At 36.3% G+C, this 25,717-nt stretch overlaps 1 protein-coding gene across 1 annotated transcript in view; it reads left to right on the forward strand.

The window, feature by feature from the left end:
• Positions 1-25,717, forward strand: part of AKAP11 (A-kinase anchoring protein 11) — a 44,160-nt gene that overhangs the window by 9,982 nt on the left and 8,461 nt on the right. The window contains 10 exon segments of the mRNA XM_054518262.1: positions 4,279-4,395; positions 7,884-7,931; positions 9,355-9,489; positions 10,336-10,600; positions 11,046-14,921; positions 14,924-15,701; positions 17,860-18,015; positions 21,830-21,913; positions 22,620-22,666; positions 25,093-25,253. Of these exon segments, the coding sequence (XP_054374237.1) occupies positions 4,279-4,395; positions 7,884-7,931; positions 9,355-9,489; positions 10,336-10,600; positions 11,046-14,921; positions 14,924-15,701; positions 17,860-18,015; positions 21,830-21,913; positions 22,620-22,666; positions 25,093-25,253 (5,667 nt within the window).

Here is a 25,717-nt window from a genome sequence, read left to right on the forward strand (position 1 = left end):
TTACTTTTAAAAGACTTTTAAAGTCTGCCCTTTATTTGTTTTTCTGTTTCAATTTACTAAACAAAACAAATACCACCCTCCCTGCCCCACCAGGTTCTTAGACCTGTGTGTTACAGAAGCATCTCTCTAATAATGACAGTGACCAGTGATTCCTCACTGATTCCAGTAGTTGCTTAAAATATTACTGCTGTGAAGTGCTTCATCAATTGCTATTAAGCATTCCGGACTGTGTGGTTCTAGAAATATTAATTCAACCCTTCCTGCAGAATTCTGCATCTTCCTGCAGTCAGACTCCATTGCTTTGATCTCTGGCTGCCTCCTCTTGATGTTTACCTGTGAGGTGTCTATTTAGATTATGGTGTGGAACTTTCATTCTCTTAGAGCCAGTCAGTAGGGTGGTCAGAACTGCACTGTGTTTCACCTTCTGTTGATTTACAGAAGACTGCACTCTGATTCCTGTCCTCTTCGTAATGCTTTGTCACAGCTAACAGGAATTGTTGCAGTAGTAGCTCTTAAAAGTCAATGCACAGTTATGGTGTGCATATTTAAAGCCTTAGTTTCTATTTTTACAAAATTACCTCAGAATATTCAGTCCCTTTAAATCTTAGAGCAGATGAAATCAGGAAGAGCTGCTTTGTTATTTAAGAGCAGAGGAAGTGTGGCTGTCCAGCACTGCACTTCATTTCTCTGGAGATTGTGGCATCGTAAAGGTTGTTTGAAATATTAGAAAGCAGTTGCTTTATGAAACATTTCATGAGACCAAATATCTTCTCCAGTGTACTGTGATGGATTTGTTGATAATGATTTCTCTATTTGCTGGAATAATGCAAATCTTTGAATTGCTTAGCTGAGCTCGAGGTGTGACAAGAATTTCCACTGTTCATGTCTGAACACCTTGACAGTATTTTTGGTTTTCCCCTGGCAAAACTTAGTGAATTTGAAATCTGTGCTTGTGAATAAAATAGGATTTCTGGCAAGAATTTATGTGAGGAAAGAATACTAAATCCTAGAGGCCTACCAAGTAGGGCTTTACAGATTGCTTGGGTTTTCTTTGCCCATATTTTGATGTACACTGGAAGTGTAGTATTTACAAAAAAATTATTGCATTGAAGATGACCTCTTGTCCTTACCTAAACTGAGCTGATAGTCTTGAGAGCTTGCTAGTTTTCAGTTTTTAATGTGGTTGTGTCTTCTAGTTCGGGATTGTGAGAGAACTTGCATCACTATCTGTTGGATAGAAGGATTTCTCTGAAATTCAGGGTCCAGTCCTCTGCTGTCACAAGCACAATTTTGATAATGATAAGAATATCAAAAGCTTACTAAATATAGCCTCTCAGTTAATGAGGGCTTTAAAACACCTTCCCCCAAACCTACTGCTTTTGTCTTTTTGAACCACACTGCAGTAATAACTAAGACTTTAAAATTTCAGGCTGAAGCTACTCACAGCAAATTTTTATCTGTTTGCTTATGGATATCCTTATTTTTCTGCTTGAATAATTTCTATTCCTATGCTGATGTTCACCTTTCTTATTTTTTTACAATTGGTGATCTTTTAGCCTTGGTTTTTGGAAACTGTGTAAACTAAGGTTTTAGTCTGCTTCTGTATGAAAGCCTCTGCATTCCAGTGATTATCCTCCATAGTCCTAGTTTCTCTGCTTGTTATGAGTTAATCTTCTTTTTACATGTGGATAATACTGTATGTGCAATTACACAGGATGTCCTTCTCAGTGACTCTGATGTCAGTTCTTTCACTAAAGGTTGCATGTTTGCTATTTTCAGTGCAGTATCATATAGACCATTCATTCATTGCTATGCCATGATCAGGAAATCAATTAAGGTATTTTATTTCCCAGCTTGTGAATTTTGAAGAAGTTGCTTACTGACCTATATCGACTCTTCTCAAAACCCTCCTTTTATTATCTCCATCCAGGCAAAGTCTTCATTTCCAAAACCAACTCTTTTAGGTAATTCTGTCTTTGTCTGGTTTTGTTAATGCTTCATATATTTAGGTGATCTACAGAAGTTGAGATAGATGGGATTTTTTCTTCTGTGTATGTACTGTGCTGTTAATTTCCATATGGTTATTATTTTCACATTCTGAGGTTTTTTTATATTCATTAATATGATCTGAAAAACATGTCACTTCACTCCTCCTCATTTTAGCTATGGATATTTTATCTCCTCAGTTGTATAGTTCCACCATGGGCTACCAGAACTGCATATAGTCTTGAATGCTGGTCCTTCCAGACCTTAGGGAGATTTTTCCAGTTGTTTCATCTTTCTTCTCCCACTTCAACTTTATATTCTCCAAAATGTTGAATTGTCCTTCACCTCAGTAGTTCCTCATACCATGCTCTGGTTCTTAGTTACCCATTCTGCCTTTCAGATGTTGAACTAGGGAAAGGTACTTGTATATAAATGAGGTGTGTGTAATAGTTTGCAGCTTTAGAAAAGCCAACGAGAGAATAACAATGATCCCTTCAGTGCTCAAACTGGAGCACTGTTGGCTTGCAGAAAATTAGCAAGTCATGTCATATGAATTTCTTTTTTCCCTAATTACTATTTTGAATGTTGTGACTGATTAAATTATTATAAAAGCTGAAAATGAGACATTTCAACATGCTTGTTTGGCTTCAAAAATTACTTTTGTACAAGATGAATGAAGGAATTACCAGGGAACAGTCTTTGAGCAACAATTGGTATTGCAGCCTCCTGTAAATTTGGAAGATCCAGAGAATCAGAGAAAGGCACTCACAGCATTCTTAGGAAAGTACAAAGTGGGAGCAAATTGTAGCTAAACATGTAGGGGCAAGGGAATAGATAAAAGTGGAAATTAGGTGAGCACTTCATTAATTTATTTCAAATGACCCAATAACTGCCTAAAATACTTTATGAAATAGTTCAGCTGTTACTTTTCTATAAAAGTTACTGTTTTGACTTCTTTGGTGTCACTTGACCTTGGCTGTCAGTGTGGCAGTCTGAGCCTTGTTGGCTAGTATTCTGAAAGGTATTTTGGCAGTTTCAAAGATCCTGAAGTTCTGTTTTGCTTTTGTCTGTTCATTCTAGAAGTGCTTTCCTAATTTTGTGTTGCCATGAGCATAACCACGATGACACTGGCCCCCTGAATTTGGCTTTTGACATAGTAGCATTTGGCTTTCAACACAGTAGCAGTTGATGCTGCTTTTTATACAGAGAAAAATTAAAATCTTTATTGAGGTTTACCCGTAATATGCAAAATCACTTTTTACTATAAAGGGATTGTTTTTGTTGTGGAAGTACCAGAAATGCGAAATTCTCTGTCTACATTTGGCTATCTAGCACTTCTGCTGTTGTTTGAGAAGCTAGGCGAATTTGAAATACTTTGTCGTAAGTTGCACATGCTGATTTCTCTTGTCATTTTTTAACAGGGCAGTCTTATAGAGAATAATTATAGGGTTAATAATTTTTAACCATCTGATGTTCTTATTTGTCTTCTTAACCTTCCAATTTGGTAGAGAAGATGAAAATTTTAAATTAAAATAAGAGATTGCTTCCTAAAAACTTCCTAAAAACAATTCAGATGATACTTTCTTTTTTACAAGCTGAGCGAACTAGTTTTAGTTGTTACATAGTCTTATTTGCCTTCCTAGTGTTGGTTCTTTTGTTCTGCTATGCTTTGTTACACTGGAATAAAGTCTTGGATTCTTCAGCCTTTTTTAGCCATCCCTGGGTGCTTGCATGTCACCATAAGCGTAATTACAAGAAATGTTACAAGAAGTTTTTACATGGGATTAAGTTACAGTTGTTTTATATTCTTCATGGAATGGGAAAGAGTGTATGTGGATTTTCTTGGGAGTTTAGTTAGTTTGTTTGTTTTCTTCTCCTCTGACTTCTGAAGCCACTCCACTACTTCTCTGGCTAAAATTGCTTTTCATCCTATTTACGGAAAAGATGATGGAAAAGTTCCATATAGAGGCTACAATGCAAGGAATAGATGGGATTTGAATTTCTTCTTAGATTCATCTGTTCTTTTTTTCCGTGTGTTCACATCTTTCCTTTTTTTTAACATACAGAATGTCAAACTCTTTTGGAATAAAAGTATTGCTTGAAGAAAATGTACCTGCTTCAGCTTCATGTCCTGAAGTAAATTCAAACTTCAAACCTGGTGATTTATGTACAAAATAATTTGAAATAGTAATCAGAATAGCAAAACTTGTGGGGAGCAGAGAACAGATGGATGGACCACTTACCTGAAACTGAACATTAATTTTTTCTTAAATTTTTTTTCTTTTTTTTCAGAGTTTTGGTGAAAGTATCCTGCAATCTATGAAGTCACTGCTACACAGCAGGAAAGAATTATGCAATGTATCGGCAGAGGAATGCTTAAATCAGGAAGAGCAAGATCATTTTATTGAGGTTTGCCATAATATTCCCACTTATATATATTTTGTGGCTGTGGTAGAAAGCAATGTCTCTTGAAGCAGTATGGAAAGCTGCAGGACAATAAATAGGAACAATGCTGCAAGTTACTGCCTTAAAATCTATTCTCCTATTGTCATTCTTGAATTTAGTCACTGAAGTCTTAAAAAGGCTGTAACATTTCAAGGTGACATTTCTCTGCTTCGGAGGATTTGTGAAACTAGAAAAACCAGGGTTTGTAAATGAATGATTTGGGTGTACTGCATTTGTGAGCACTGCTGTGATTAAGGTTGTGTAGATGATATCCTAACAAAGTAGCAGAACACTTTGATTGAGGTCTGAAGATTAAAGCTGAAGCCTTAGAATTGCAGGTCTAGACTTATTTTATGTGATTATGAATGGTCTGAAAGCTGGACAAGGTCTGGATGAAGTAGACCTGAGAGAATGTGGGACTATCTAGGTAAATCTGAAGCTGTAAGAGGAATTTCTAGAACTATTTGAGTTACGAGGCTAACAGCTACTTCCCCAAAAGGAAAGAAAAAGTAAAAGCAATGTATACCATGTATCTTGTGTTATGGGTTTTACAAGACTTCTAATTAGTAGTGGACAGATCTGACAAGGAGCTTAGAGAAGGAGAGGCTGACCTGAACAGGCCATGCAGAGAAGCTCAGATAGGGAGAGCTGAAGCAAAGACAACTGAGGAAGTGTTTAGGGGAGACTGATAATTGCATAAACAGTAGCAAGAGGCAGATTGATGAGTTAGGGTTGCTTGGATAACACCAGAGGTTGTGTAACTGAATGGATACAGTCAGGGGTTTAGACATTTGGGAAGCAGGCAAGAAACTGAATTTGTGAAGGATGAAAGCTGTGACAGATTAAGGTAAGGAGGAAGAGCTGTGCAGTGGAGGTGTGAGCAAAACCTTGTCTTTATCTGATCAAGCAGACCATGCTTTACAATCGATGAAGGTTTTTTTGTCTTGTAGAAAATACCTGACAAATAGCTGGGAACATGTTTTATATGCCTGCAGTGATGGTCCCTGTGGAGAAAGATAGTTGACTATATGTAGTTACCTTTTGCGATCAAGCAATTAGGAGTCCTCTGGTTGAAATGGAAGAGGGTCAATATCCTGTCACAGAACAGGTATTTTTTTTCTTATGAAAATACAGGAAAAAGATACTTATATGGAAGATGATGTTAGAAGAACTCAGACTTGAGAAAACCAGAATTTAGGTTTTCCTGTACCATTTCCTTTGTAGCCATGGCTTAAGATAGCCTTCGAATACAGTGTCTCATACACTTGTTTTTAGTTTAAAGACAGGACTTGTGTTACTGATGACCTTTTTGTTTCCTTGGCCTACTCAAACAACTTTTGAACTGATATATTCTGACATGTTCAAGGTATTAAAAGGTGATATTTTTTTTTCTTTGAAAGCTGTTGTTTGACCACAATAAAGAGATCCAGATTAGCCTTGTCATCAAGACAAAAATAGACAGATTCAGTAGTGGTCTCTTTGACAGCTGTCTGCTCATTTCACAGTGTAATGTTGCCCTTCATTTGTGTGAAGCTATGACTCCTGCTCACTGCCCTGTCTCTCACAATGAGTTATCCCATGGGAGAAGATAAGGGTTGGAATCATTATCTTGAGGAAGAGGAAGGGGCATGTAAGAAGACAAAAAACAAACACCCGTTAAAGAAAACAGAGCAAAACTGCCAAAATATCCCAAACAGCAACAAACTCTAGAGCTTCTCAAAATGTTCTTCAGAGAACTAGTTTTTTTTTCCCAGGTAGCTTAAATTGTTTGGTATTTTGCCCCTTCTGTGGAGTAATTCAGTTCATATTGTGCTGATAAAAGTTCATACTGTACAGATAAAAAATGTAGAAGTTGAAGAATGTCTTGCAGATGTTGTGCAGATGAATTGTGTAGGAGTTGAAGAGAAGGTGTAGGAGTTGAAGAGTAACGTTGCTCAAACAGGATTGTTTCACAGTTAACACAGTGAATTCAGTGCTGCAGATGTGTAATTTGTATGGAGCTATTTGGAATGCTGTGGTGAAGCATTATTTTCTTTATGACCTTGTCATACCTGACATAAGGATAAGTGGATTTAAGCAGGAAGATACTAACTGGAAGAATAAGATCTTTTTTCCAGCATGAAACCCTATGAAATAAATAAGACAGAATTTTTCATAGTATGATTTCAGTTGAAAATAAAATTTGGGGTTTCTTTTTTTACTCAGACTTTGAAAGGACAAATTCAAAGCACAAAAATAGTTCAAAATAGAACTCTGGCCGTTTCTTTTTTGTAGCTTTTACAGAGCTCTTTTTCCTCACTTACAGAATTTCTGTGTATGTACAAGCAGGTAGCTGAACCAGTAATAATATATCAATATAAGTATAGTGATGTTCTTTGGAGTAACTGGAGTAGCTGCTGCAAATTTCTGAGTTATGGTTTAAAAATCAGTCTATTGCATAGTGCTCTGAAAAAAATGGAAAGCATATAAAACTAAATTTCAAACATCAGTGGAAGAAGTATTTAGTCTTTGTGCTTTATTCTGTATCTACAAAATGGAAGCAAAGCTTATTTTCTGACAGCCTTGTTTTGAAAATAAATGTCTTGTTTTTTTTTTTTTTGAGTGTGCAGATGTCCTCTGGATTTGTTGTTAGGGAAATAATAAATGAGAACTAAGGAAATCTGATGTATGAAGCAGAGTTTGAGCAATGACTGACTCTCTTCAGTCTGTTTGTTTTGAATGGTACAAGACACCTGTAGACAGAAAAGAGGGACAAGATGTGGTAAAATATCTCACTTGTCCACAAGCACAAAAAACTGAGGTAAAACTGTTATTTCTGGCATACTTTAGGTTCCTGAGCCTGACAAGACCTTTTTTTTTTTTTTTTGATAGGTTGAATATTTTAATTCTTTTATCTTAGGGTTTGTTTACTTGGCAATGGCATGCAAACATGTGGCTTAAGTAATCTGTTGTGTTTTGGCCTCAGGCTCATCAATTTACATGGTAAATTGCATAATGGCATTATGCTTTATTCAGTATATCCAAATGTATAACAGTTTATCAGCATGGACAGATTTCAGACTGAAACTGTTTTATACGTGCCCAGCCTGAAGCAAGGACGGATGAGCACTGATCTTTGCAAAATCATCTTTATTTTAACAGATGTAATGAGGCATGTATGTGCTGCTCTGTATATACCAGCCACTAGAATAATTCCTGTGTAGTGAGTTTGAAATTTTGTGTATGCTCTTCAGTCTGATCTGACCTTTCTCAGTCAAATAGGATAGCATTACCATTCTTTATGTATGACTGTGTGCTGCTCTTTGAGTAAGCTGTGCTGCCCTAAGGTATTGGTTTTGTGGCAGTAGAATGAAGCTTTAACTTAAAGTCTGCTGAATTTTAAACTCTTAAATATCTGCAGGAAACAAAAAAAAAGTACTGTACTTCACTGTACTCTTGTATTTATTTTACAGATTACATTTATAGGTTTTGCAGAAGGGATGGGAACTGCTCACTTGCAGGTACAGTATCTATCTATCTATATTGGAAAATTTCTTCTCAGTAGCACCTAGATTTTTAGAGGGAGGAAATTTGGTGTTTAATAAATTGAATAGATGTATCTTAAGTATTTAGAAGCCTAAGTTTCAAATGTCATTGAAAGGTTGAAAATAATTATTTTAATATGATAATCAGTGGTTTATATATATTTACAATGTTACCTGGGCAGTCTTTGTATTAGGATGCTCTAGAACAACTTAAATACAGTGCAGGGGGATGTTTGGGTGGGAAGGGCCTCAGTTGCTTGTGGTTTTTGTGGGTGCTTTTTTTTGGTTTGGGTTTTGTTGTTGGTGTTAAAAATTGTGTGTATCAGTATTTTGGTTTGTTATCTTATCCTTAGTTGAGTTGTGCTTATTGATTGGTGCAGTTGCATGTGTGAAACTAAACTGAACTTTACTGATCTGACTTCTAGCTGTGAATTGCTGATGGGGGTTTAGAAGTCAGTATTGTGGTTATGCCTTAAGATGTAATTCTGGAGATTTAGATATATAGATATATATATAAAGGAAATATTATTTTAAAAGGTGGAGTGTAGCAAACTAAGAGAGTTATGATGTGCAATTTTCATAAATTACAGATTTAGCCTTCCTGTGCAATTTACATATCAGTATAATTCATAACATACATGTTCACAGTAAAATTCCATGTTTCTACTCTTCTAGATCTTAGTAGACGTTGCTTGTAATAGTTTCCTGATGTTTTAAAATGTAAAACAGAAACTTTAAATCCATTTGTGTTCCATATTAGATCAATGTTGCTAATTCTTCAAATTACAATACTAGACATTATTTCAAGTATGGGTAAGAACTGTTTGATCATTTAGAGTTAGATGGAATGTAGGGGAAGTTGAACAGAACAGGTTTATGGAGATTTGCTTTGAACCATAGGGATCAGTAGTGTTTGGACTGTTGGAAAAAAATTGGAACTCTTTCGTAGGCCTCTTCTGTATTAGATAAATCTACAGGTTGTCCAAAGTCATTTTAAAGAAGTGCCTTGCTCATGTTTTTGTGATAGGGAACTGGAATACTGTTCCAATGAAGCACACAAAGATCATGTAGGGAGAGATCCATTGAGAACCATCATTAGCTGAGGTCAGTGTAGTTGGGTATTTTGTAGGATGTGCAGCTGCTTTTCAGCACTTTCAAGATTCTGCTTCATGACTTTTAAGCATCCTCCAAGTATGAACTGAATTAAATCTTGTTTACACAAGCTTTACATCACAGTTTGAGAGAGTAAGTGAGGGACAGAGTAAGAAATAGGGAAGAAAAGAAAAACTACCAGAATTAGCCGCTGTTAGGATTTAGGGGAGGTATGAAATCAACCCCATTGTCATTTGCCTGCTCTTTTTTTGATTTTGTATTCTCAATGTTTTTTATTTAAATTCAGGAGATATCAACAGTTTCTGTAGAGCTTCCAGATGTTCTGAAATCTCTCCAGTTGCGCAAACTAAAAGAAAATGAGGCTGTGTTTCTAAAAGACGTAAAGAAAAGCTTGGCAAAACCTTATGTCATGAAACATCAGGTAAAATTTTTGTGTCTTCTTGCATGTCAGAAGCATTACATTTTGCTTTCTGAAGAGTTTAGCCTTATTACACCCTGTCTTGCTTTTGGTTTTGGGCCATCTTAAACACAGTAGTATTAATATTATATTTCTGTTGTTTCATGAAAATTAACTGTATTGTGTTGTTTACAGAAAATACTTAACAAATATTTAATTATGGTGCTGAACCTGTGCTTCTGGTAGGCTATAGTCCCTTTCACTGGCAATTTGGAAAGAATATGAAATTCGTCAACTTACCTATCTCTGCTCTGCTCAGATAGCTTTCATCTTCAGCAGACTTTTTTGTTGAAACAGAGGTGCCCAAAATTAAGAGAATGTCTGGTGTTCATAAAACTCAGTGATCGCTTTTCTTAAAAAAAATTATAAATGCTGTTAATGACAAAATTTCTATTATTTTTATTTCTATATTGTTGCTATTACTACCATGCTAATTAAATTCTTTCCAATTACAAGCATAGCATATAAGATTAGAGGTACCTCGAAGAAACAGATATCCTGTAAACTGAAATATTATATGGCATAAACATGCTCTGAAATACTGTGTTCCTCCACAAATTTTTATCATGAATTCTTTAATAGCTTCTTGGGTACATGTAATCATGGTTGTGTAACATTATTGCAGTGATTTATTCAGAATGCAGACCTTACAAAAATGAAAAGGTCATTCTAGCTGTCACTCTACACAAACTGTTGAATTCATTTCCTTGTATTTAAAATATTTTAAAATTATTTGCTCTTCATAAAAATGGATTGAATGAATCCCTTGAAGATTGCAGTGTTTGTTTTCTTGTTGCTCTCTTTTTCTAGAATCAGCTTCCTGAAGTGTTTTGTGTGATGAGACTGTCTCCTTCATTCCCAAGGATCAAAGCTGATTATATATTCACCTTGCTAAGCAAGTATACTGCAGGCATAAGGTATGCAGTGGAAATCAACTCTTCACAAAAACATCAAACAGAGACCACCCATGGAGAAGATGATGACACCAATCAGTCAGTTTCTTCAATTGAGGATGATTTTGTCACTGCTTTTGAACACTTAGAGGAAGACGAACCTTCAAAGATACCAAGTGCTGGTAAGTTCTTGCACACTTGTAGAAGTTGGTATTTGAAATTTGGGCTGTTAGGATTTAATAAAAAAGTAAATGTAAGTAAATTGTAATTTATTTTTACATTAATCATGCTTTGTAAAGGGATATTATGCAATTGAAAAATTATTTTTTTGCTCTTTTCGCAGCAGTTTTCCAACTCATGGACAAAAGCTCAGTGTCAGATGGATATCAAATAAAATCTTGTTCTACTTTATGTGCTAAAAGATACATTAATTTGTCAGTGATTAGATTTGTATAATAGGATTTAAAGAAAATGAAAGATTGCTTTAATCATGAAAGATGAGCTAGCATTTTGCAACAATAGTAAACCCAGAAGATGCCATTAAATAATCTGCTCAGTTTGCTGTAGTTCTGTGGAAATTCTTGGTTTTGAAGCAATCTCTTTTTACCTTTTTTATTTTTTGTTCAGGTACATGCAGCTTTTCTTCTCAAAACCATCGAGATGCTGCTTCACAGACTGTCCCTGCTCAATGTTTAGAAGCTATTGACTCAAAGATTGTTGTGGGTTCTGCACGTCGAAAATCATCTGCCAGATGTTCTACTTTGATAGATATTTTGGGACTTAAGGAGCGGTCCTCAGTAAAGAATTCAGTTACAACCTCAATTTCTGATCCCTGGATACAAAGGAGTTTCTATAAGCCATATAATCCTTCTGATCAAGGTGTTAATTTTTTACGTAAAACATTGTTTTCGTCCTCTCCAGCTGAATCGTCTGAATCAGATTGCTCCAGCCCAAGCCCCATCATCTTCTTAGATGAAGAAGGGTATCAAAAAAGCTTGAAGGCAAAACTTCAGCTGCCAAAAATTCCAGTAGTAAAAGATGGTATAGAGGATTCAGACTCAGAAGTGAGCGAATTTTTTGATAGTTTTGATCGGTTTGATGAGCTGGAACAAACCATGGAAAACTCCTGTAAAATTATTAGGGATCCCATCCTAGGGAATCCTGCCCAGAAAAGGAAGACTGCACATGAAAAATTGTCTTCTACAAGCATTGCAATGAACCCTCAGAAATTCAAGTTTGATCGTCCCACTCTGCCAGCCAATGTAAAGAAGCCAACTCCTCGTAAGCCGGAGTCACCGTACAGCAGCATCTTCGAGGTCCCGGATTCCCCTCGCCCCGTTAGAACATCAGGGGAGGAGAATGGAGGCTTCTTCAGCCCCATTAGAACATCAGCCTTCAGCCCCCTGGGGAGCTGCGGTTCCTCTGAATGCCTGTGTCGAATTAATTTTGGCAGAGAGGGGACAGGTCAAAGTCACCGTGGTGCAGCCTATAACAGCTACTCAGCATATGCTGACAGTGTTTCATGTGAAATACTGGGTTCTGTTCTTTTTTCTGAGTCCTCGTCAGAACAAATGTGTGCAGAGAATGATTCAAAACACAAAAGGGTGACTTTAAAAGAGAAGAGGCGGCAAGCTACAGATCTCAAAATGAAAACTAGTAAGGAACCAGAGAAGCAAACAAAATCTAAACATAAGTCACTAATGATAAGAGACAGCATTCAAAAGTTTGCAACTGAATTGGTTGAAAAAAGTTTTGGCAGTGCATTTAAGGACCTCCAAAAAGGTGTTTCTTCATGCACAAATGCACTTTGCCATTTGGCTGCTAGGTTGACTTCTTCAGTCTTTCAAATGGCTTTTTATGAGATTGGAAGACGTAGAGCAATCTCACTGAAGGAGCGTGCCATTAATGGCATAGCAAACTTTTTGGTGAGCGAAGCTATAACCGGTGCTTTGAAAGAATTGCGTCAGGTAAAGAAACAAATATTTAACAACACTGTTGCACGGTTTGCAGCAGATCTCGCTGAAGAACTTGTGTTTGAAGGAATCATGGAAGTATGCCAGTTTTCATATCCATCAACACCTACTGCACAGTCCTCATCATTTGATTATGAAAACAAAGTGGTAAGATCCTATGCCCGAGATTTGTCTGAATCTGTCATTCAGGAGGCATTTATTGAACTATCTCAGGTTGATGTGACCTTCACAACACAAGCAGCCATTAGTGTTTCCATGGACAATATCAAATATGTAAGTGCAGAAAGTATGTTAGAGTCAACACAGACTTCCACAGTTTCTCCTAATTTTAATGATAGGGTAGCACAAAAGCCAATCCAAGACTCCAAGAAGGAATATACAGTACAGCAGGCTCTATTTTGTACCTCTGGTGTTGTGAGTTCAATACCTGTGCCCTTAGCTGGAAGAGCCCTTTGTCAGCAGCAGGTTTCCTCTGATGCTTACAAAGTGAAAGTATCCACTGTTCCAAATGCTGAGGACAGTACAAAAATATTCAAAGACTCCACTCATCCATTTTTCTCAAGCAGAACGAGAGAGGAGGAAGTTGCTTCTTTCAGAAATATTTATCTAACTTCGGATCACGGTCAAAGTATGGAAAGTACTCCATCCCTCTTCTGTAACCAGAACGATACCAAACTAACAAACAACAGATCTGGAATGAACAATAATTCAGAATTAACAAGTGGGTCAAAAGGCATTAATACTTTCTCTGGAACTATGGTAGATATGATAGTAAATGAAGCTTATGAAGCCATAACCTCATCTAGGGTAACAAAAGCAGTAGAAGAGTATTCAGATTTTTTAACAAGAAGAGTAATAGATAAAAAACCTAATGTGCAAGGTACTGATGAAGACACTCCCAAGAGCATGTTTGCAGATCATTTGGCCAAATATGTCATAAAACAATCTGTGGAAGAAAGTAAAACTGTGTTATGCAACACCAGTGAGAATTTAACATGTAATGTGAGCTCACAGGCTTACAGAGATACCAATCGAAAAGAGCAATGTGTGATAAAGAAGCAAGAGGCTGAGAAACAAAGTAATGTTTCTATAATTGTGGAACAACAACAGTTGCCTTTGAATAATCCATGTAAATTTCTTACTCCAACTCATTCTGTTCAGTGTATTTTAGAATCTAAAGATTGTTGGCAAGAACAAAAAGGAAACAATTTTTCTTCAAAATCACCACCGCCTTGTTCCACTGTGACTTTTGCTAGGCATGTTCTAGAGGACTGTACTGACACAGGAAGCTGTTCAATAACATGCTTAAACAAGCCTTCCAAAAAAAGTGATACCCAGAAACTATCAGCAGGAGCTTTGAATTACAGGCAGACTGATTGTTTTCTGCATGCAAATAGCTTGCCTTCAGAGATGTTTGGCAGTGAAAGTGCTTTGCAGATGGAAGAAAAATCAAGCCTGAAACATGGGAATACCTGTTTAATGCCCGACACACCCCCACCAACTCCTCTAGTACCATGCCAAGGTAGTTCTGAAAGGAATCTAAGAAAACTGTCCAAGAAACTCAAGGGAGAATTAGCAAAGGAATTTGCACCTGCAACACCACCTTCTACACCCTACAATCCATCTACTGCTGATTCATCTGAAACTGAACATGACTCTTTGGAAAATGAGGAATTTATGCTGAAACTCATGTGGTCGCTTTCTGAAGAAGTGGAAAGTAGTGAAGATGAAGATCATTCTGAAGTGCCTGTTGAGAAAGGGGAGCATTCAGCCAAAACAATTCAGTATGCAGATAGCCTAGCTAGCCACATAATTTCAGTAGCGACTGAAATGGCTGCTTCCCATTTAGGTGGTAAAACTAATGAAAGAGAAGCTGGCAGGCAGGCTCAGTTAGGGATGCAAAAGAAAAGATGTAGATATACTGCATTTGTAAGTATCCCAGAAGAGACATGTAATTCCTTGTGGAATTATGCAGGTGATATGGCAGGAAAAGTCATCAATGAGGCCAAGAAAGTAGTGAAATCAAGGCATTGCAAGCTGTTGAGGTTGAAGCGGGTTAACTGCCAGGTGGATTGCTTTTATGTGAGTAAAGGCGATAAAGATGGTAATTCAAAAGAATGGTGTGGCCCAGTACAGGACCAGTGGCTGGGGGAGAGAGATTCATGTGGGCTTCCTTTACCACAGGGTTCAGGCACGACAGGTTTGACTTCCAAGTACCCAAGCTGTGAAAGTGTGACTGACGAGTACGCAGATCATGTTATCCGCATTCTGAAAAGAGAAGGAGGCAACACCGAGCTGCTGGTGGATCAGTACGCCAGCAGACTTGCTTACAGGTCTATCAAATCGGGCTTGCAGCAAGCTGCTAGAAAAACCAAACTCAGATACAGCAGAAAGACATTTCCTGGGCAAAATGCACAGGTAAATGGTAAGCTGGAGCTGGCCAAAGCAGGGAATAAAGATGCAGTACAGCAAGTGAAAAGCAGCATTCATCGCTGTGAAGGTCAAATGTTTGAGAGGAGTGTCTGCACACAGAGAACGAATGTACAGAGTTGTTACATTTTTCTGAATCCCTTGCTCACAGTATCACTTGTGATGTCAGGAAGAAACTGAAAATGTCGGGAACATGTTTGCCGAAGTCTCTCACAGATTCCTGTCTGTATAAAAAGACTGAATTTGATGAAGTCACAGGGGATCTCATTAAAACAAGGTTTTCTAGAACTTTTCTTCCTTTCTCCCCAGATCATAAACTCTATCATAGTACAGGTAATATAAATGAAAATGGCTACAGTGAAGGTATAATTCAAGCTATAGAACAATATGCTAGGAAAGTAGCAGATGATACTCTAGAAATGAGTTTAGAGTCAGCTGTTCTCCATGTGGCTGAAAGCAGAAAAAATGGGGATAAGCTCTCGCACACTGAGAAACTGTCTCCTTTTCCTGGAACTGTCTGTAGATGCTGCAGTATGAAGGAACATCGGTACTGTACAGAAAGTATGTCCCATCATCTACCTGCACAAGGATCCTGCATTCCAGTGAGACATTTTCTTCATTCTGGATTGGGTGGTGCCTGTCAAAATTCAAGAGTGTTTCAGCTCGATATTCCCAAAATTCACGTTGATGTAGAGCAGAGGACAGTGTTTTCTGACAAGGGGGCTACTGCAGCCGTAGAGAAAGCAGAAAGAGAGCTGAGTTACACAAGTCTGACAGCTGACAGTGGTATTGGACAAGATGGAGTCAGTTTTGCTGAAAGCCTTACTACTGAAATAATGACATCTGCTATGACTAATATTGGTCAGGCAGTTACCATAAGGTAATATTAATTTTCTCTTATTGTTGCATTTTTTACCAGAAAAAGGATTGTTAATACAAATATGTGCTCAGAAGGAATGTTAGATATATTTTCTTAGAAAGATACCCTTTATGTTCTGAATGCTTTCTTTTTGTTCTTCTGGTTATATTTAAATTACTCAGAACTAGGGAAAAAATGCTTTTTTCCATCTGTGTGAGCTTGAAACCAAGGATACTATGTATGTCAGCACATATGTTCTAGTAGGTTACTAATAAGTGGAACTTTTTGTTTCAACTTCAAAATAGTACCTATAGTTGTACATACTAATCCTTACAGGTTTTGTTATCTATGAGCCATGACAGAATCCAAGTTGGTTTCCCGTTCATACTTCCTCTTCAACATCTGATGCTGGTCAAATGAGCCATTGCTTTGCAGTATGAAGACTTCATTTTTTATTATGGCTATGTTGGGATAGTGTCTTTACTACTAGGAAAAAAAGCAAAAGAAAAATAACCTGTTACTTTAAGAAAAAGCAACTTACTAAACTACACTTTAGCTTATAATAGTAATACAATAACAAAGGAATTGACTTTGAAATTCTTGTGTATTTAGCAAAGAGTAACATACTGTTTCCTTTATTAGGCTTATAAATAGGAAATATTTTCCACAGTAAATCTGTTGCAAACAACTGTTTCCTCAAACTGATTGTGCTGTGATCATAGTGAAATCTTTTCAGGTTCAAGAGGAATCCGTACCCTTTTTTTTTCATTTTGAAGTAATATTTACAGTGGGACCTGAACTAAATTTTTCAAGGTTTGATATGAAACACATAAATACTAAGAGCATAAAAGTGCTCTTGAGTATATTGTTGGTCTTTACACAACAGGGTTGAGTCTTTACTTGATGTGTGACTAAAGAAAAGTCATGTGGTGATGTTTTTCTGTACCTATGGTATCAAAGATGACACTTTTATTTAAAAATTCTAATTAGAATATGCCAACAACAAAATGCAGAGTTCAAAGAGATACTGTTTATTATTAAATTTGGGGCAAGGAAGCGTTATTAGAATTTTTTCTGTGACAGAACTTATAAATGTTTCTTCTATTGTCATCTAGTGTGCGGTATGTAATGCATATGATCCTTGAGAAGCTGCCTGGTGTGATGTAGACAACTGGTGCTGGTATAACTGTAAATAAAAATGAGAAAAATGACCTTTTTTATTACCCTGATGGGTTCCAGTTCAAGAACATATTTGTGCAAATTCGTGCTCACTGGAGCAAAGTGTTAGGAATGATGTGGTTAAGGTTGCCTTTTTAAATAGTGAATGTTACTGTGGCTGCTTGCTATGTGGGAGTAGGCTGATCATTTTTCTTGAACTTCCTACTGCTTCATATATACATATATATAGATAATCACAGTGTGCACATGAAAGTTAGTTCATAACTGCATGTTCTCATTTTGTACGGTTTTTTTGTTTGGTTGGTTTTTTAAATAAGGAATTCAGACTTCTTTAAATGAATTTTTTAAAGTGTCTTCTAAAGATTAACTTCTATGGGTTATGGTTGCTTGATTGGTTTTTGGATAAAAAAATTAAACTTACTTCCTGAGGGGAAAAATTCTGTACAAGTCATGCATTGCTACACTTTCTTGAAGGAGAAAAACAAATCTTTTTTTGCAGAAAACTTTCTAAAAAATAGAATCCTAATATTTTAGTCACCAGTTTATACTTAAGCACTTTGCCCTCAGTAGCAGACTACTTGAGTGCTAGTACTGAAGGCAGGCCAGGGAAAATAGCCAAACTGTTCTAGGGTGAACAAGTTTAGAAATGGTAAGTCTTCTGCTTGACAGGTGTACCTCGATACACAGGCTGCAAGGCTACAGTGTCTTCTGTGCTTCATAGCAAATAATATTCCAAATGAGAGAATTCTTTGTACCACTCTCTTTGATTTCTAATGAAAGAATTCCACATAGCAATCCCTGATGTAAGCCTGTTGATGTTTCAGATTAATTTGGTTGCACTGTTTCTTGTGTTCAGAATAGGGCACAAATTAAGGGATTTCCCACCTTTTCTTTTCCAATGGAATTTAATGTCTTTGGAATGGGGTTAAATTGCTGTGAATGAACTAAACACAGATCAGCATGAAATGCAGTGATGTTTTTGTCTTAAATTTTTGTTTAGCTCTGTTGGAAGAGAAGGATTTCACTCTGTTGAATCTGTTGTTAGCCAGCAGATGAGTCTTAGTATTGGTGATGATAGCACTGGGAGTTGGTCCAATCTAAGTTTTGAAGATGAACATCCTGATGAGAGCAGCAGTTTTCTTCACCTAAGTGACAGGTAATTATAAAGATGTTAGTATAGTTAAACAGTTTCCTTGACATCAAATAACTTGTCATCAAGTGATATTTCTCCTGGGGTTTGGGGGAGAAGAGATTATTTTTGTTTTCAACACACAATGACTTTTTTTATTAAAAATGGCTCTAATATCATGATTTTGTTTTCTTACAAAATGTTGTTGGCCATGAATGTTCATACTCTGTAAAATATATGGAGAGTGCATTGTCATTGATGCCAGGGAATCACATCAAGTAAAACTGTACATATAAAATTTAAGTATTAGCAAAAGATGGAAGCATTTTAAAAACAACTACGTTGTGTAAAATAAAGCTTGAGAATACAGTTTATAAGGTGTGCTCTAAAATATTAAAACCTAATCCTTGAGAAAATGTTTTCTATAAATTCATTTATTTTTGAAAAAAAGTAATAGCTTAATTTGCATGCTGAGCTTTTACAGCTATTTTTGTCTTTTTTGGACCTGGAATTTATAAGCTGCTCTAACTGACATTGGTGGAGTATTTATATACTGCCAACCATAGAATTGCAGGTGTGTAATACTGGAACTTACCTGTTCAAGTTAGTAACGTTTTCTACAGAGCTTCTCACTGTACTGTTCCTGGCTGATTGATAGCTAACAAAGATTAGAATGGCAGTTCTAAAATTTGCAATGTCTCTGCCTCTTTCCAGGGAGAATTATACTGAGAGTTGTGGCCCCAGCTTCTATAGAAGGAATGTATGAGGAATGAATAAACTTAGTTTTTTGTGATTGATATGAAAAAGTTCAGCATTTCTGTTGAAGAATAGCAGAAATGGGAGAGAGATTTTTTTCTTTAGTTAGTACTTCCATCATTGCTGCGATTAAAGAAAGTATGTGACACATGCTTGCTTATGTAATATCCAACTAGGTTATTTGGTACCAATGTGAAACTACTCAGTTAAATGTTTGCAGTATTTTTCATGTTTTGCTTAACTAAATAATTTAATCAAACCACTACTACAATTTATCACTCATGCACCTTAATAATTTTGTAAAAGAATGCATCAACTCAGAGTTATTTTAGTAAAACATCATCTCTTATGAAAATGATGGTGCAAGTGAAAATGATGATGAAATCTGAGTATAAGGGAGAATATTCACTATGTTGGCAGTTACACAATAAAATATAGATAAGTTGATAAAGTGAAAAAGTATAAAAAAATTCTGGACCAGTAGTGCCTTTGTTGTATTTGTGACTTATCATTCCCAAAACAGATGTAAATGAAAAGAAGGTAATTTTTATAATTTGAAAGAAAATCTGTGGCTCATTAACATGTTAGTTACTAGAAGTTAACATGTTAGTTATAGAAGGGTAGGCATAATTTGGGTAGTAAAGTGTTGATGGAGGAAACAGGCATGTGCAAATTGATCAGCTGGTCTTACAGAACTAATTGTGGCTGGGTAACAGCACGTGTGTTTGTCTGTGTTGCTGAGCTTTATCAGGTGGAAGCAAGAATCTGGGGTTGTTGCCTTTTGTAAAAAAAGATAGCCAGGGGGAGACCTGTAACAAGCACAGATTCAGTAATAATACCCTGTTGTGGTTTAATCCCAGCTGACAACTAAGCCCCACCCAGCAGCCAGTCACTCCTGCCGAGGTGGGATGGGGGTGAGAATTGGAAGAGTGTAGGTGAGAACACTCATGGGTTAAGATAAAGACAGTTTAACAGGTAAAGCAAAAGCCAAGCACAAGCAAAGCAACACAAGAAATTAATTCACTGCATCCTGTGGGCAGCTCCATTAAGATGAAAAGTATTTAGGGAACTTGCTAGTTATGCAGGGAAGTGCTTGTGTCTTCAGCTTTTCATGCCTAAATCTGGTGACTTAAATTTAGAATTAAAAAGTTCTTAAGCTTTCTCTCTAGTTGATTTGTAGGTATAAGCACAGGCATAGACATAGGCTTTCCATCCAGCATCCAGGTTGGGTTATAACTCAGAGCAGAAGCCTCTTGCTTGTTTTGTTATTCTTCTGCTGGCTCTTGTTGAAGAGCTGCATGAACAATTACAGAGGCATTATAATGCCTTTGTCTGTTTATTGCTTGTTTTGTCGTTACAGGAGTTTATTTAATAGACTGCTAATTTGGCTGTTAATTAGGAAAAGGTCTCATCTCTTTCTCATACCTCACTGCAATCATATGGTTCAATATATATGATTATTTCAGACCAGGATTGACCTCTTTAAAGTGCATTGTCTCTTACCTAAGCACAACAGTAGTGTGCAGAGGTTGATCTCTTAGATGACAAATTCTTTATCCTTTAGTCTGCCGACCAGCAGAGCTTTTACTTCTATTTTTGTTTTGCTTTTGTAACTTCCAGTGAAGGAGACACTGTGAGTGTAAAGTATTGATACCAATAGGCTATATTAACTTTTTTTATACCTGTAATTTAATGATTTAAAGCCAAATTTAATATTTCATATAAAGTGTGATAGTCTCACACAGTAGCTCGAGAAATGTTTTTTAGACCAGGTTTGCATTCTCTGCAAATTGGTTTCTTCAGAAGCTTCTGCTCTTTAAGTTTCTTTTTTCTTGTTAGCATAACAAGAGAACTCTTTGAATTTTCTTTGGACATGTAGTCTAAATAAACAATAATGTACTGAATAAGGCACTTGCAACTTCTTAAACTTTTTTCATGTTATTTGAGTGTGTTTATTTTGTAGACTTGCTAACCTGCTGTTCATTGTTTGGAAATTGGGATCCAAGCAGGCATGCTGGAGAGCAAGAGACACTGATAGGTGATAATGTTACTGGCAAACACTTGAAAGAGATCAATGTCTGTCTCTTGAAATGTTTTCTTCTCCGATTCTGCTGTTTGCCATGAGTGGAAATGACCTTCAACAGTCACATAAAACTTAGGTGGAGAAAGCATCCTCCTGCAGCAGTTCTTCTCTGCAGTTACTCCACAGCTTCTCATGCCATCTCTAGTAGGCAGTCTGCTTTCTTGAGGAATGCTGGATATTTGGAAGTCCTGTTCTTGGAAGGCTTCCAGACATCCTCTGGGGGTGGTATGAAGTGGGGGAATGAAATTTAATCATATGAGTTGCTCAGTGTTGTACATATTGACAGGCTTAACAAACTGTGCTATTTATAATGACTGAAATTAACGAGTGTAAGAACATGCTCAGTTTTTTCAGTTCCTTGCAGTGGGTTGAATGTAGTCATAGAATAAGTGCAGAATTTTTGTGAACTGTAAGTGAAGTAATCTCTTCAGTATTGTTTTCATAGATTTAAAAACCTACCTTTTTAAAAAGATCAACTTACAGAACAATATTAAAAATGAAAAAAAACAATGCTTTACTCTAGGAATTCCTTCTCATCAAGTTGATGGAGATCGTTACTGGGTTTTTGGAGTGAGATGGAAGGATTTTATATGTGAAGTTGTCTTCACAATGCATAATTTTATTAACTGTTAGCTGCTCCTTAAGCAAATAATACAGATGTAATCTATTTTCTTCTGAGTAATCCTTTTGAAATTGTTAGCTTTTAGAAATTACAAGTGATGTGCTTAGACGTGAGGACAGAATTGCTGCTAGCACTGATCTGAAAAATTAATGAGTACAAATTAATACTTTCACCAGTGTACTGAAACCTGCTAGTTTTGCATTATTGTGCACATTGCTGCTCTGGATGGCACTGAGAGTCATGTTTGTTGCAGTAAACCTAGAAAGTTTCAGTGCTCTTGCGTTAAATGTCTTGACAAAAGAGTTGTAAGGAAAATGAAGGTTCTAGTTTGAGCTATTGTTCTTTTCTAGTTCAGCTGTCTTCTCTTCTTCTCCTGGCAGTAATGGTAACAGCAGTAGCTGGAGCAGTCTTGGTTTAGAAGGGGATATGTATGAGGAGAATTTATCCTTTCCAACATCAGACAGGTTGGTTGAGTTGAGAAATATAAACCAGATGGATTCCTCATAATTTATGCATGAAATCATCATTTTTGAAAATAAAAATACAGTACATTTTTTATGCTGATACATTATTCACACTCTTCTCACTTAATCACAGTATGATTTTTTCATTAATTAATCCACCCTGAATGATTAAATTTTTCTGTGCTAAAACTGATTAATGTATTTTGCTTGCAAAAGGGTCCCTTTTTTGCATGTTCTTGCCTGCAGTTTTATAAGTCTTTAGATTTACTTTTTATTTCATGCAGACTAGAGCTTGCTTCCTACAGGATTTCTGGGGTTTTTTTCCCTTTAGCTTGTGTAAACTTTCAGAATTGCATAGTAATTGGTTTTTATAGACCACTTAGGCTTACCTATAGCTATTCATATCTGTGACATAAGGTGGCTGAACCTTTTCACATATGAAGCAAAACTATTAAAATCAATAAGTAGCACCTTTAACACCTTTCTCATTTCTCTCTTCTTTTCCTAAGAGAAAATCTTGTGAGGTTGATGATAAGTCTGTTTACAACATGAAATGGTGTGAGAAGCAAAGCTGCTTTTCATGATCACTCCTTAATTCTTTTATGATTTTGTTGTTATTTAACCTTCAATACAGTCTTAGAATTTACTACATTTACTGCATATATTGGATTGTATTCATATTTTTGTTTTCTTAATTAAAATACAGTGATGGAACAGAAGATAAAGATGAAGATTCTAAGGATGCTGTAGAAGGTAACGTCAGTTCCTGCATATGCTGGTGTTCTTGTCCTGTGCACTCTACATTAATTTTTGTTAATTCTTTGCCTTTGTAGTCTGCAAAATAAGGTGACAACTCTATTATCTCTATTCATCATAATCAATGACAGTCAAGCGTCAGAATTTTCAATTAATGCCGTACATAGTCCTCTTAGTACACTGAAATTTGCAGCCTTTGGGAAGTGCTAGTTACTTACTGATGCTTACATAAATTTAATAACATAAGGTAGGGAACTTTGATCAGCTTGTTGAAAGTGTGAATTTATATGCAGAGCTTAACTTTTTAGAAAAATATTTGTTAAGGAGCCATGGTAATGCATCTGCATGGCTGCCTTCAAAATGCTGAAGAAGTTACTCAAACTGGGCACTTTAATCTTGGAAGAGAGTCATAAAAAATAATAAAAATCTTGGATTTGATGCATTTGCTACTTTCCCTTTCTTCTTAGTGAAGTATAACATAAGGTCTATCCAAAATCTTGTACAACTTTGTGGTTTGTTAGAAGATCTCTGTGGTCTGGTTCCAGTGTGATTGATGTGCCAGAGTTTGTTAACTGAAATGAGAACAGCCAATACACAGTGTGTGAAGATGGTTTTAAGATGAGCTGATGTTGTAACAGAGGTCTTCTTTGTGTTGGGTGTGTTCTGAAGATAAAATAATTGTTTCCAGGAACCTCTGCTACTTCCTTATAGAGGATACTCTGCCTTGTTGCACATCTTCAAGTAGTCTTAGTGTAAGCAGAAAGATGTATTGGTTGGTTTGGAGTTTTTTTCTCTCCTTTTAAGCTCCTGGAAAATGTATCTAAGTAACCAACATCTCTTAATTGTATTAAATGAGATGTGACTCTAAGGATGTAAGAAAATAAAGCTATATAAGCTATATTAATGAGTATTTTTTCCTTAGAATAATTGTTATTAAAATATTTTCTACTCTGTAGGTTTTAATTTGCTTTCTTTTGGTCTCAACTTTAAAAGTTCTGGCATCTCAAATATTCAAATTTCTCAATTAGGATAGTGATGGGATTTTTTCTTTACATGGTTTAGGTGTCACCTACTGTCTGTAGTGCAACAGCCTGCTTTATACTGTATTAAGGATTTTCTAGTGAAATTTTTCCAGTGTAAGTTCCTCACCTTCTCACTATTGTTTTGAAAAGGCTCTTTCTGTTGTGTAATTGTAGGACTCTTTAAACAGTGTCCTAGGTAGAACACTTTGTACCTGGTGTTGTACATTTGGAAGTTCTGTTCATGTCATACCTGGAAATGTCTGACATTTTTCTAAGCTGACTGTGCCTTGATCACCAAAGAATTTGAATCAAAGCCTTATTATCAAAGGTACATCTATTTTATAATACTGAAAAATGTACCAACATTTCCCAGCAATGTTACCACAATGCTTTCCACCCACTGTCATAATCTTTTAAAAAATTCTTCTTTCTCTTATAAAGAAGTTAAATTTCGGGGCTCCTCGACAAATAATCTGTTATCCACTGAAAGGACTGTTTGTCAGTTTTGCTAGTTAATTTTCTCTTGCTTTTACTTCTGGGGGAATCTGTTTCAACTTGCTTGACTTTGCCACTTGGGAATGAATACCTTATGTACCTCAATTTTCATAACCTTAGTTGGAAGAGTAGTCGGAAGAGTATTGAGATTGAGCTAAACTCAATGTGAATAAATGTTTTTGTTGTTGATATATTCCATGTTTCTAGAGTCAAGTTCAGTAGTCTGGAAGCAGTGACTCCAGCTTGGAGAGCACTACATACGTGCCTAGTTGTTTCTGGGATTGTGATAAAGGATCTCTGTGGTAGCTGGATACAGAAACTCAGCTTGGGAACAGAAGTTGACAATACTCTAGTTCCTAAGTGTTATTAACACAACTACTCTTCCAATCCTGTACAAATTTTTGGAGCTTATGCTGTAAAAGAAATGTTGAAAAACTGGATATGCCTCAGTAAACCAGCGGTGTATTTTGGAAAAGTTCAAGAGGCCATCTGATCAGTGCAGGAAAGAATTCAGAAATACATACTTCTTAAAATGAGTTAGATGAAAGCATAGTAAAATTAGCAGCTTGAAATGGAAGGAGCTGATGGACCATGTGAGAGCCATTGCTGTTCAATGAACAGCAATGAAAGTCCATGCTAAATTTCTTGTCATTTGGAATATACATTATAGTTTATGGATCTTTTAATATGTAGCTATGTTTGCACACAGTTGTAAATGGGATAAACAGTACTTCCTAATGGAAAAGTTCTGAAACACTTGAGACCAATCTATTTTTTTCCTTTCATGTTATCTGTGTACACTAAATTGAGGGCTTTTTAAGATAATACAGTCTATAAAGAGTGAACTACAGAGATTTTTTTGAAAATTTGAAGCTATAGATTTGCTTATTTTATATTTAATGTTAGGTTTGGAGCAAGTGCGAAAGACTTTATCAATAATGAATATTGATCTGGAACCAAATCTAGTGGACCCACAGCTCAGAGCAGCCCTCCAGTGGCTGGCAGCTTCTGAAACAGAGGTGTCTGACCTTCACTTCCGCGACACCACTGCAAGGGAATTCGTCTTTGTAAGTACTCGGGCCTGATGGGTGGTGGGAAAGGGGAAGGATTCCCTTGGCTTCCATTTGCTGTGATTTACCAGCTGCTATTACTTCATTTGCTGTTCACTGCTGAGGAAAATCATTATTTAAATCCTGAGAGGTCAAAGTAGAACAGCATGTTTCGCCTCTGTATATACCATACATAAATCAGTATGCATCAAAGCTGATTTTTTCATTTCTCCACTTAAAAGTATTTTACTCCAAAAAGGATGCAATTACATAATTTCTGTTTGGTGAAAATTAGATTTCTTCAAGCATTTTTTACTTAGTATTTAATTGTTTATAAATTGAATCTTTACAAGAACTTGGTCATGCAAATTTTTTCCTAACTTAATGTGTTCTGCTTAGGGTTGTTTTGTTTTGGTTTGTGGGGTCTTTTTGTTTGTTTATGTTTTGTTGGGTTTTTTTCATAGCAAAGATGCATTTTCTTG

The sequence above is a fragment of the Molothrus ater genome, chromosome 2, assembly GCF_012460135.2.
Source record: "Molothrus ater isolate BHLD 08-10-18 breed brown headed cowbird chromosome 2, BPBGC_Mater_1.1, whole genome shotgun sequence".
NCBI classification, from domain to species: domain Eukaryota; kingdom Metazoa; phylum Chordata; class Aves; order Passeriformes; family Icteridae; genus Molothrus; species Molothrus ater.